The 12,566-nt window shown below is 46.8% G+C and overlaps 1 protein-coding gene across 1 annotated transcript; it reads right to left on the bottom strand.

Moving 5' to 3' along the window:
• Positions 1–1,012: 1,012 nt before the first annotated feature.
• On the bottom strand, positions 1,013–12,308 carry GPX2 (glutathione peroxidase 2). The gene is made up of 2 exons (XM_083167672.1): positions 11,991–12,308; positions 1,013–2,839 (listed from the first exon to the last, which is right to left on the bottom strand). Exons 1-2 carry the CDS (start codon positions 12,279–12,281, stop codon positions 2,489–2,491), a joined length of 642 nt encoding a protein of 213 aa, XP_083023798.1. The 5' UTR covers positions 12,282–12,308; the 3' UTR covers positions 1,013–2,488.
• Between the last annotated feature and the right edge of the window lie 258 nt (positions 12,309–12,566).

Consider the following 12,566-nt stretch of genomic DNA (forward strand, 5'->3'; position numbering starts at 1 on the left):
AAAACATGCACTGTGTGGGGGTCCTGAGGACCGACTTTGAGAACCTGTGATCTAGACAATCATTTCCAGCTCATTTCACTAGGACACAAATTCCCTATGGTTATCATGGCTGTAATACTTTGTCCGTGCCGTGTACGTGCCACCTGAAAGCCCTAATGTATTTATCACTTCTGCTGAAGTTTAACAATGGGAAAAAACTCTGGTACTTAGCCGGATGGACAAATCCATGGGGTGTGAAAAAGCCCTTACTCTTTTTGCATATCCAAAAACAGAAATGTAATCACAATAGGAATGTTAGGAGGCTTAACACCTCGCTGAACAGGATTATCCTGTTTACATTGGGATATCGCAACTGTAGTAATAAAACACATTGGTTTATTTTCTCCGAAATGGATTATTAGAATCTGATCATTGTTTTGCTTATGCAACTACTTGTCCAATTTCTGCCACCAAATTTGGAATGGGGAGAATATTTTTCTGAACCATTTTTTAAATGTCACTAATCTGTCCCTGCATGAAAAACTATATAATGTCATGTATGAAAAGTGATACATAGGAGATAAGATCAGGGGAGTAATAATTACCATACAGGTCCTACACTGCCTGAGCCCAGGTCAATGCTGTCAGTGAGCCTGTGCAAGCTGAATATCTCAGCATTGCAGGAACATAATGGGGTCATGATAAAAAGCTGCCTTGCTTAGGAAGTGTTTACTTAACCAATTTCTGTTGATTCAGCAACTAGACCAAAGATTTTATTTTTTGTTGCAGCACCTACAGCAGTGATGGCTAACCTTGACACTCCAGCTGTTGTTGAACTACACATCCCAGCATGCCCTGCTACAGTTTTACTGTTTGGCCATGCTAAAACTGATGCAGGGCATGCTGGGATAGTTCAACAACAGCTGGTATGTCAAGGTTAGCCATCACTGACCTACAGCATTATTTATAGGCCCACTTTCGCATGTACATTATTTCCTCAACCGTTAACAAAAAAACGCATAGTGACATCATGGACTTTTATGCAAGTTTATTAGCATTTGAATACAACTGCAGTCAGACACAGTCCTGATACAACATTCATGTACCCTTCCATTGTGCTTTAAAAGAGTACAGTCATCTAGTATTAGCTTAATATCTGAATACTAGTCACATTCTAAAGCATAATTAAACAGGCATTTTTAGAAGTAATCTTGGTAAAGTTAAAATTAAATGTTTTGATTACAATTTACATACATTCTTGTTGTCTGAAAGAATATTCATGAGATTTACAGTAGAAGAAGCCATTTTGTGAGCTTACCCAATATCAGTGAGAAAGTGGTTGGTGAACATTCACTAGGATCAAACATGACGGCATTGTGGGATAAATCAATATTCATGAGTTTGTAGCCTATTCATTTACTTGCGTCCCTCTTAGTATCAAGTCATCAGTGCTGTTAATAATTTTTCTCTCTTTTGTTGCAGCCTCATAGCAGGGATGGCCATCGGTGCCTTTGTCATCAATGGTTGCCATTGATGGCAAAAGTGCAACTGGCCATTGATAGTGTAAAACTATACAATGGGTGACCATCGATAGTTTTACATATCGATGGTCATCTATTATGTTTCAGTGACTGGTCTCTGGGCCAATCAAACACGTGGGTGGGTCTTTGCGAGTGTCGGGGGCGGAGCTATGCTCCGTGTCCCGGCACTTTGATAAAAAAAAAACATTGGGTTTGATGTGCCATCGATGTAGGGAAACCATCTGGTTCTCCCCATCGATGACAAAAGTATTCGACATCAGCCATAAACCATCGATGATTTTAAATCATCGATGGTTGATGGCCATCCCTACCTCATAGTAGCCTTTTTCTCCATTTTCCACTCCTGTTTTTTTGCTTGGCAACCATAAGCTGTAACTTCATTTACAACGCGTTTTACATATTGCTTTTTTTTTGTATAGCATTTATACTCTGTTATGTGCTGATTCAGATCCTGCACAGATGACTCATGACTGCACACAGCGGTTCATAGCCCTGTGTGCAGTCATGAGTCATCTGTGCATGGCGGCATGGGGCAACCTTTACCTGCTCGCTGGGATCTCGCAGACCAGAGAGCAGGTCAGAATTGTGCCTCATATTTCCTTGTCACAGCTTGCAAGTATTCAGGAGGAATTCCACAAAGCAGGATTGGATGGAAGGAACTTTTTTTTTATTTATATCTTTCCTTTCTTATGTTAATGTTGTTGATTAGGTTACCTATTTTTATGTGGCTGTTATGCAGCTCCACCCCCAATCCAAGATTCACTTGGAGATGTATCAAACAGTGTAGATCATTGAGAAACGGACAAGTTTCCCCTAGGAATCAATCAGCTTCGAGGTAACATTGATTCGACAAAATGATAGGCAGAAGCTGATTGGGCAATACCTCCATTTGTCCACTGATGACAATGCTTGATACATCGCCACCAGAGCAAAAACATCTTCTGGAAAACATTAAGCAATGAGTGACATTATATGGCTAGTTTTAGGAGTCTCTGAATATCTGGTTCTATGTTGATTGTTTGGAAACTTTTACTGTAGCGCTTGAAAGGTTCTCCTTCTGGGCCAATAAGAAACTTCTCAAAGTTCCAAGACAGGTCAGACCGATGTACGGGGCTCCATACTATATACCGGGCATCAGTAATCAGAGCGGCTGGGTCGTCATTGGGAGTAGGAAGTTTGTCCTTCAAGTAAGCAAAGACAGGGTGAGTGCCTTTCCCATTCACCTCACATTTCTGGAAAAGGGTGAAGCCAGGCGCAAAGCCATTACCCGGTCTGACGTATTTTAGACAGTTCAGAATCTCTTCATCTTTACAGTTTTCCTGTTAAAAGAAAGAAAATGTAAAGGTGGGATTATTCGCAGATTCATTCAAATTAATCCAATACAGATATGGACAACAAAATTAGTTTGTGCCATGGGAATGTACCTGGGAGAATGCAATGCAGGTTGTATCCGAATGTAGTGTTTTGCTTGGACTTCATATCCCCATTTCTTATATGTCCAATATTTGTTTCATAAATATAGCCTCATGTTTGCAGCAGCTTTACAAACTACAGGAAACAGTGTAGTGACTTATATGTTATTGTCTTATTCCTTGAATCTTCTCTTCCAGTGCAATAGTGGACCCACTGGCGTAACTATAGCACCGCAGCCCCCGCCACCGCGGGGTGGCGCTGTGCATATGGGGGCGCCGGGGGCTCCCCAATCCCCCGCAGGCTTACCTATTTCGCTGGTCCCGGCGGCTCCGTTCTTCTGCTGAGGACCACCACAAAATGGCTGCCCCCATATAGCACACAGTTCTCTGAAACTGTCTGCTGTATGGGGGCGGCCATTTTGTGGTGGTCCTCAGCAGAAGAACGGAGCCGCCGGGACCAGCGCGAAAGGTAAGGCTGCGGGGGATTGGGGGGGTTTGCATGGGCGACGGGGGGCGCCCCCCCTAACGGCGGGGGGGCGCCCAAAATGTAGCTACGCCGCTGAGTGGACTTTATTCTAATCCATACGCTCCCATGCGCGTGTAAAGCCGCTTGGTGCGAGCAGGCACGGCAAATTGATTATTCGCCATCCCGTTGGCACCTAGCAGTGCGGATGGGGGGGGGGCATGGGGCGGCGGCGAGGGGCTGCACCCATGGGAATGGCCAGTGTTTCATGGGCGTCCCTATGAAAATGCTGGAAGTTCCCGTGTAAATGCGCCGGTGATGCCGGTGTGGGGGGCAGGCAGCTGATGTCAGTAGATGTCAGCTGGCCGCCCGCTTCCCGTACAGGGAGCCCACAGGGGCGCGATGGTTTGCAACTGTGCATGTGCATACACATGTATGCACATGCGCAGGTGTCTTAGATCTGCAAGAGCTTGCCAAAGCATTCAATGGTTGGCGACCATTAAATGATTTTGTCACCGCACGCAAGGCTGCGAGTGGATGTTTATGGTAAACATCCATTCACATGCGTGCGGGGAAATCAGCGTGCGAGGGGGGGGGGCAGACTTTCGTGCGGGCGGCGCATATATGACATGCAGAGCTGTGAATGTCACAGTTTTGCGTGTCAACCAGAATCACCATCAGTGTGCCCTCTGTATGTTTAATATGATAGGTCTAAGTCCTGTGCCTGGCGTGCCTCTCCCTTACTCCATAGTTGCCTACCCTCCTGCATTCTGCAGGAGACTCCCGGAAATAGCAGCAATCTCCCTCTCTCCCTCATTAGTCTAGCAATCTCCTGCATTTTACCTAGCCCACATTACACTGTTACATTTTTGGGGAAAACAAGGAATGAGAGATAGATACATTTACATTAAATCATCAGCACCATTTCCCAGCACTTTACCAAGTATAGTAGCTCTTACTAACTGCTTTGAGCTCATCTACATTTGGATATTAGTCATTTTAAAAGATCCCTCTCAGATGTAGCAGTACACAGTCACGCTTTTAAGTGCCACGTTCACAATCTCTTTTCACAATCTCTCCATATATGGAGCTAGACACGCCCTTTGGGTGGAGCATGACACGCCCCCTCAATGGGACGTGGTTTACAATTCTACTGTCAACTATAATCTCCCTGAAACTAGTTTTCAAAAGTAGGCAAGTATGCCTTACTCCCCCAATGAATCCTCTGCTCTATGTTTTTAGGCCTAGTGGTCATGCATATGGCTTACAATGGTCACGTCAGAGGCAGCACAGCACTCATGGCATGTACGGCACTCATGGCATGCACGGCACTCATGGCATGTACGGCACTCATGGCATGTACGGCACTCATGGCATGTGCATGCAAGTTCTGCTTCCTAATTTTCTTCATGTTCCATCCCTAACCCCAATGGCAACACTTACCCTAATGGAGACCCTAAGGGGCCCATTTACTATGGATTGCAAATACAATAAAGGTGGGATCTTACTGCCCAGGATCACACTGCAATATGCGATCCTAACGGGTGAATGTATGTACAAAAGGAGCCCATCCCTGTGACCTGCTCTGCTAGGTGCCAGGAGGTCTGCACTGACTGCACCGCCCCACCGGCGCTGCAGTAAGTAGCCAATAGGCTACCGCCATCTCAGAATGGCGGTAGTTGCAGATTTACATTCCGGATACTGGTACATCGGGCAGCATCCCATCCCCCATAGAAACTTATAGGAGATACTGTGTGCGGGACAGGAGGGATCGCACATTCCTACTGCCGTCCCTTCTACATATATGCCGGTGGTACTTAATATTTGTGGGTAACCCCTAAAAATGTCGGGAAGAGGCTGCACAAGGGTCTCCTCCTCTCTTAGAACACCTCTGGTTCACACTAATTATACGGAAATGTTATCTATGTCAACATCATTGATAGTAAATGTCGACATATTTAATGCTGCAAATGATACACCTGGGACTAGTGGCTGCATTCAGTGGCGTAACTACTGTAAGGCAGCCCCAGCAGCCGCTTGGGGGAGCAAGCTGCAGCAGGGTCTGTGTGGGCGCCGGCACCCGCTCGATGCACTGACATGCTGCTGCCTGCCACTGGCTGAGCACCGGAGGTGAGTAAGCTGCAGCGCGGGTGTGGCCATGGCAGAGACAACAAATCCCCCCACTGATACAAGTGACTATACACAGTGTTAGGGCGGCCTGGGATGCGTTGGAGCCAAGGAAAACATGGTGGAGAGGAGCCGGGGGGGGGGTCTCCGCAAACCTTTTGGCAGGGGGGAGCAACATTTATAGTTACGCCACTGGCTGCATTATAAAATCCATAAGAACTAGTAATGTCTATTGACATTCGGATAATAACGCTGCACAATAGACACATTGGTTTATTGCATTTAATGGCGAGGGAGGTTTTTTCATTCTTTAATAACAATACTGGACTCTGGCACCTGGGTTTTAAAGGTGTTTTTTTTTACAACTGTTTTATCTGTCTATCATTTGGTAATGTCTGAAACAATGGAACTAACTAGCAAACTGCACTGTGCCCCCGCACCTCTCAATTGTAGAGTTGTAACAATGTGTATCTGATGGCACAACCATCGATGGCAATAGTGCAACTTGCCATCAATAGTGTCATACTATGCAATAGATGACCCTCGATGTTTTGATGGTCATCCATTTTCTTTGACTGATTGGCCTGTGGGCCAACCAAAATATGGGAGCAGGGCTTCACAGGTGTCAGGGGCGGAGCTATGCTTTGTGTACCGGCCCCTGGTGGGGAGGAAAATTAAACTATTAATTTAATCTTGACATCTATGGTGGGAAACCATCTGCCATCTGGTTGTCCCCATCCATGGCAAAAGTATTCTACATCGGTCATAAACTATGAAACCTGGAAATTTTGGCTGTTGTGAAAGGGGTTTCCTTTTACCTAAGAATGCTTACGTAAAAAAACTACCAGCCAACCAGCAGTGTACACAGAAGAGCCTCACCCCAGGCAGCTACATAACAATGGCTCTTTACAAACAACACCCTCGTCATAATGAGATGTATTTAATGTAAATGACATGCTTTGAATACTTGTTTGGCAAGTATGTAAATTCCATGGAGACTGGCACTATGCCTGCAGCATTCAGAATGTGTATTGGAGCCTGTGTTATAGCAGCTTGGTGTTTATGTTGTCTGCTATGTGCAGTGGAATAGAGTTCGGGGTCCATAGGATGAAAGCGACACACTACTATATGTTACTACAAATATGTTACTACTTTATCACTATGTTGTAAACCTAAAATAGGCATGTTAATGGTGGGCCCATTGCATACCTCCCAACTTTGCCTGAGCCGGAGGCGGGACGTAGCTGTGCGCGCCGTAGGCCTAATTTCGGGGGCGTGGCCTATAATCGCGGCTCTCCCGAGAGGCCACGCCCCCATTTTGCTGCTATGGGGGCATGACCCAGAGGCTCTGTGAGCCTCTAGCCATGCCCCCAGTCCCCTGGCCGCGGGAATAGACGCTGTGCGCATGCGCACAGCGTTTATTCCCCGCTGCTTAGCAGCCAACAGGGGGGACTCCCAACAGCCACCCCTCACCGCGGGACACTGCCGGCCGCGGGAGGGACAGCGGGACAGGCCCTGATAATCGGGACTGTCCCGCTGTAATCGGGACTCTTGGGAGGTATGCCATTGATTAAAGATCACCGTGGCAGAATATTACTGTCCAGGATCGCATTATAGAATGCAAGCCTATCACCGGAATGTATTATCCCCCCGTGCAATGGGTAGGGCTCAGAAAGGAGCCTGTCCCTGCGATGCTATCAGCCAGGTGCCAGGGTTTGCACATGCACAGTTAGCAGTGAACCTCCGCCGACCCCGCTGACTGCACTGCCCCGGCGGCAGTCTGGTGTGTAGCCAATATTCTACAATGGGCTACCGCCATCTCAGAATGGCAGCAGCCCAGAGACCCGAAGTGCTGCTGCCCGATACATCAGGCAGCTTTGCATCCCCCATAGAAACCTATGGGGGAAGAGGCCAGCGGTGGTGCAGGAGGGAACGCAGCAGGGATCAAAGATTCCTGCTGCTATCTCTCCTACACACATTCGGGTGATACTTAATATTAGCAGCAAATATTAAATGATAAATGGGCCCCTAAATGTGAACAAAAATGTGTAATAGTCAGCGGCGGCTCTTACCTCTGTGGAGGAGGGGGGCTGACGCGATGCCCCCCCGCCCTCCACTGCTGCCACTGCTGTGCTCGCTGTGGTCCTCGCTGCTGCTGCAGCCGCCAAACCTGATCCCAGCCGCTCATCCCGGTCCCTGCCGCGGGGCTGGTGCATGTGCAGTAGCTTCTTTGGTACTGCGCATGCACTGGCCCCAGCCTCTATGGGCTGCTTTTGCAGCAGTCACTAGAGGCATATTTAGGGTACGCAGTATCTTCCTCATACTGCGCATGCGCGGAACCCAGATTTTATGGGCTGTCGCTCAGCAGTCTATGTCAAGGCATCCCAGAGGGAGGAACACCTCTCACTGAGACTGCCTTGGGTGACTGGCAGGTCAGACTTTCAATAGGAAGTCACTGCCAGTCACAGTGAAGCCAGAGCAGTCTCACAGGCTGAGGGCAAGATGCACTAAGCTTCAAAAGTGATACAATTGAGAGTGATAAACAGCCAGCCAATCAGCTCTTATCTGCCATGTCACAGACTGTGTTGAAAAATGTCAGGTAGGAGCTGATTGGTTGTTGTTTATCACTCTCTATTTTATCACTTTTGAAGCTTAGTGCATCTGGTCCTGTATCTGGCTTCACTGAGACAGAGAACAGGGGTGGATTTTACCTGGGGGGGGGGGGGGGGGGGAGGGGCTGTGCAGCCCATAGTTAAAAACCGCCACTTCTAATAGTTATTCCGAATAGCCTATAATTGGATGTGGGGGGTTATTCTTGGCTGTATCACCCAGTTTGCTATAATATACATTTACTATTTAAAAGTCTGTGGATATGAATGTACTTTCACTTTGTACTGTAGACAGTCCCTACCTGCTCCTACCTCCGCTCTCTGTCTTTACAGCTCCTTCTCTCCATACGCAGCAAGTTTGAGAGATCAGTGTCCCTGCAAATATTGCTTTCACTTTCTGTTATGACAGGCATTATAATGGGGCCTACACACGGAGTGATTTTGGCCTATTTTCTCAACGATCTGACTAGATTTGACTAGATAAGCACACATTGCTGTGTGTGTATGGCACCCGGCGATGGCGATGTGCTGTACCGCCTGACTGCATGCAGTAAAAATCTAGTCATCGCCCGTGTTCTCTCTATTGAGAACACATCACTGGTGCAGCACCGTGTCACAAGCGATCTGTGCTTAACTAGATTGCTCAGCATGCTGTTCCCGTTGCCCTGTGTGTGGGCTCCATGAGGACTAATTTGGTCCATCGAGTGGCCTCTAGTGGTCAGTGGCGGTATTTCACCTCATTGCCCCCATACACTAGTCCGATTTGGGCTGATTTTACCAGATTCCGACGGATCTGGATGAGAAATTGGCCCAAATGTGATGTGTTGACACATTGTGTGGATACAATATGTGGTCCTGTGCACTTCAGACCGGAGGCGGCGGGGAAGGTGGTCGCATGCAATACATCACATATGAAAGGATCGGATGGCCATAAACTGCTGCGATACATTGCAGTAGTGTATGGCCAGCTTAAGGGGCCCATTTATCAATAATCGCATTTATAATGCGATCTGGGCGGAATATTACTGCCCAGGATTGCATTGTAAAATACGATATTATCACAGGGATGTATCATCCCTGACACAAGGAACAGGGCTCCGAAAGGAGCCTGTCCCTGTGATGTGCTGAGGCAGAATACAATGGGCTACCAGAACGGCGGCAGCCCGGGGATGCAATGCGCTGCTGCCCGATGTTGATACATCGGGCAGCTTCACATCCCCAATAGAAACATTTGGGGGAGGAGGCCGGCAGCAGTGCAGCAGGGATTGACTAGGTCCCTCCTACATATATGGGGGTGATACTTAATATTTGCGGCTAACCCCCAAAAATTGTCGTTTTAGGGGATTTAGCCGCAAATATTAAATGATAAATGGGCACCTTAGCCTTATATATAGAGAGAGAGAGAGAGAGAGAGATTCTTGCACATTCTTTTTAAGATTCAATAAAGAAAATGGCAACATCCTCTACAAACCGAAAATGATCACAATTCGCATTACTTTGACAAATATTATGTGCCCAGCATTGCACATCTATACAGGCAGGATTATTTTACTCATGGGTTAACAAATAAACCTGTTCACTCCCACATTACATATACAAGATATACACATTTCATGTGTACGAATGATCACCCTGCTGAGACTCCGCCCGGCTTCATTTGCACAACTGAAAATGTCTCAATGTCCTTTGTCCTATTTCCATTTCAATGTTTCTCCTCATTTGCAACCTTTATCCTTATTAGTCATGTTTTAAAGAATTCATGACTGTAGAGGAAGATTTGAGTGACCTTTATATCAAACTAAATATTTTTACAAAAAATTTGTTTGTCGGATTCTACCCCTTATGCACCCCTTAGTTTGTGACACAAATATAGATAATCTCCATCCCTGCCAGTGCTTAGCGCACAGAATGAGCTTTGCGGGATAAGAGCTGGCATTGTTCCGCTTTTCTCATTGGTTCATAATCAAAGAAAGCCTATTCCGTATGATCTGGGAGGGATCTTACTGCCCTGGATCGTCTTGCAATATGCAATCACAGCGAGCTGATGTAACAATCAGGAAGAAGCTCGGTGAAAGACTATGGGGCCCATTTATCAAGCAATATTTGCGGCTAAATCCCCGAAAACACCCGTTTTCGGGGGTTAACCACAAATATTAAGTATCACCTAAATGTATCACAGGGGACCGCAGCAGGAATCTCCGATCCCTGCTGCGATCCCCCCCTGCAGGGCCGCCTATGGGGGGTTTCTATGGGGGATGCGAAGCTGCCCGATGTATCAACATCGGGCAGCCCGGCATCGCAGCCCTGGGCTATCGCCATTCTAATGTGGCGATAGCCCGTTGCAGCCTATGGCTACATATCGCACTGCCCGAGCGGCATAACCGCGCATGCGCAGACCCCCCGGATTCCTTTCGGAGCCCTGTCCCTGCGCCCTGGCAGTTGATACATTGGGGCGAAATGATCGCATTTTACAATGCGATCCTGGGCGGTAATATTCCGCCCAGAACGCATTGTAAATGCGATCAATGATAAATGGGGGCCTTAGTGCTGTAATTGCGTGGGTCAGTTAAAGGCCCCCATACACTGTGGTGACTTCTCCCCTCAGACAACTCGCATGCAGTGCTCCCTTGACCCACCCCGGAACCTTTCTAGGTGGTAGGATCTCTTGTGATATATCGCATATAACGCATATCGCAATCCCAGTCAAGCCAGCCTGGCTCAGAAGCAATCCGAGAGATTGCTTCTGTAGTGGGGCGACTCGGAGGGGTCACGAATGATGCTGACAGGACCGTGCCTTGCATCAGGAAACTAACCCAAATTGCAGCTAAATCATCCAGTGTATGGGGGCCTTAAGACAGCATTGCACAGTGCCCACTAACAGGGAGGGTTCTGGGGGAACCCTCCACTGGCTACAAATGCGATCTGTAGCCCATAGACTACAATGGGCTGTGGCCTTCTTCAGATGGCAGCACCAGCGGACTCCGATATTGGGAATCTGCTTTGATGTCCAGATATGATGCGGCTGCAGGCATCAGTGTAGGGATCACAGCAGGTATCAAAGATGATACCTGCTGCATACTTGCCTACTTTTGAAAACTAGTTTCAGGGAGATATAGAATTGTAAACAACGTCCCATTGAGGGGGCGTGTCATGCTCCACCCAAAGGGCGTGTCTAGCTCCATATATGGAGAGATTGTGAAAAAGAGATTGTGAACGTGGCACCTAGAAGCGTGGGTGTGTACTGCTACATCTGAGAGGAATCTTTTAAAATTACTTATATACGAATGTAGATGATCCCCAGAGCAGTTAGTAAGAGCTACTATACTTGGTAATGTGCTGGGAAATGGTGCAGATGATTCAATCCCCAAAAATGTAATAGTGTAATGTGGGCTAGGTGAAATGAGGGAGATTGCTAGACTAATGAGGGAGAGAGGAAGATTGCTGCTATTTCCGGGAGTCTCCTGCAGAATGCAGGAGGGTAGGCAACTATGATCCTGCTGCGATCCCTCCTTCTTGCATTCCAGGGATACATAATATTTGCAACTAGCCCCCAAAACAGTTGTTTTCAGGGTCATAGACACAAATATTGTTCGATAAACAGGCCCCTAAATGTGAAAAAAATGGATTTCCCATTGTACAATTTATTCTAACAAAGAATATTTCTGTAAAGTGATTTCTAAGAAGCAGTTTGTGCAAAAGATGAGTCATTCTCAGGTTCTATATAGGTTTCCATGACAACAGTATCACCCAGTGGGAATGATCTGAGCTGCAGGATCTGTATGCAGACTGCCTGCTGACTGCTGTAACCGCATGACGAAAACTCCCATAATACATCCATCCATACATGTGAATCACTTACTTGATAGCCAAACTGGTTGCATGGAAACCCCATCACCACAAGTCGCCGAGGATACTTGTTCTGCAACTCATTCAGTTGGGTGTAATCCCTTACGGTGGTATCTCAAAGGGACGCAACATTCTCTATGAGAATGACTCTTCCCCTAAATACATTGAAATCTACCTTCTCCCCTTCCAGGGACGTGGCGTGGAGGTCATAGAAAGATTTAGCGATGTAAGTCATTGTTTCTGCAGTCGAAGTGGCAAGATCTCGGCAGTGGCGACTTATTTGAAGCCTTTTTTGGGAGATCATGTGATCATTTGGCGCTAATGTTAATCTGTAAAGTATACTTTACAGAAAGGGGACACCGCGGTGACACTGATACTGCCCAACTAAAGCCATTGTAAGTGCTCAGTCTAGTGACTTCTCCTCATGAATGATGCAAAGACATTATACAGGGTACATTACTAGTGTGAACATGAGCTTAAGTCTGCATAATAAATGGAATTCACATACTGGCATAACCTATATGCAAATAACCCAATATGCCATGTTTGTGCGTTTCTATACATTATTGCCAGGTAATATATTGAACTA

Source organism: Crinia signifera, chromosome 12 (genome assembly GCF_055691185.1).
Source record: "Crinia signifera chromosome 12, ASM5569118v1, whole genome shotgun sequence".
In the NCBI taxonomy this organism is placed as follows: domain Eukaryota; kingdom Metazoa; phylum Chordata; class Amphibia; order Anura; family Myobatrachidae; genus Crinia; species Crinia signifera.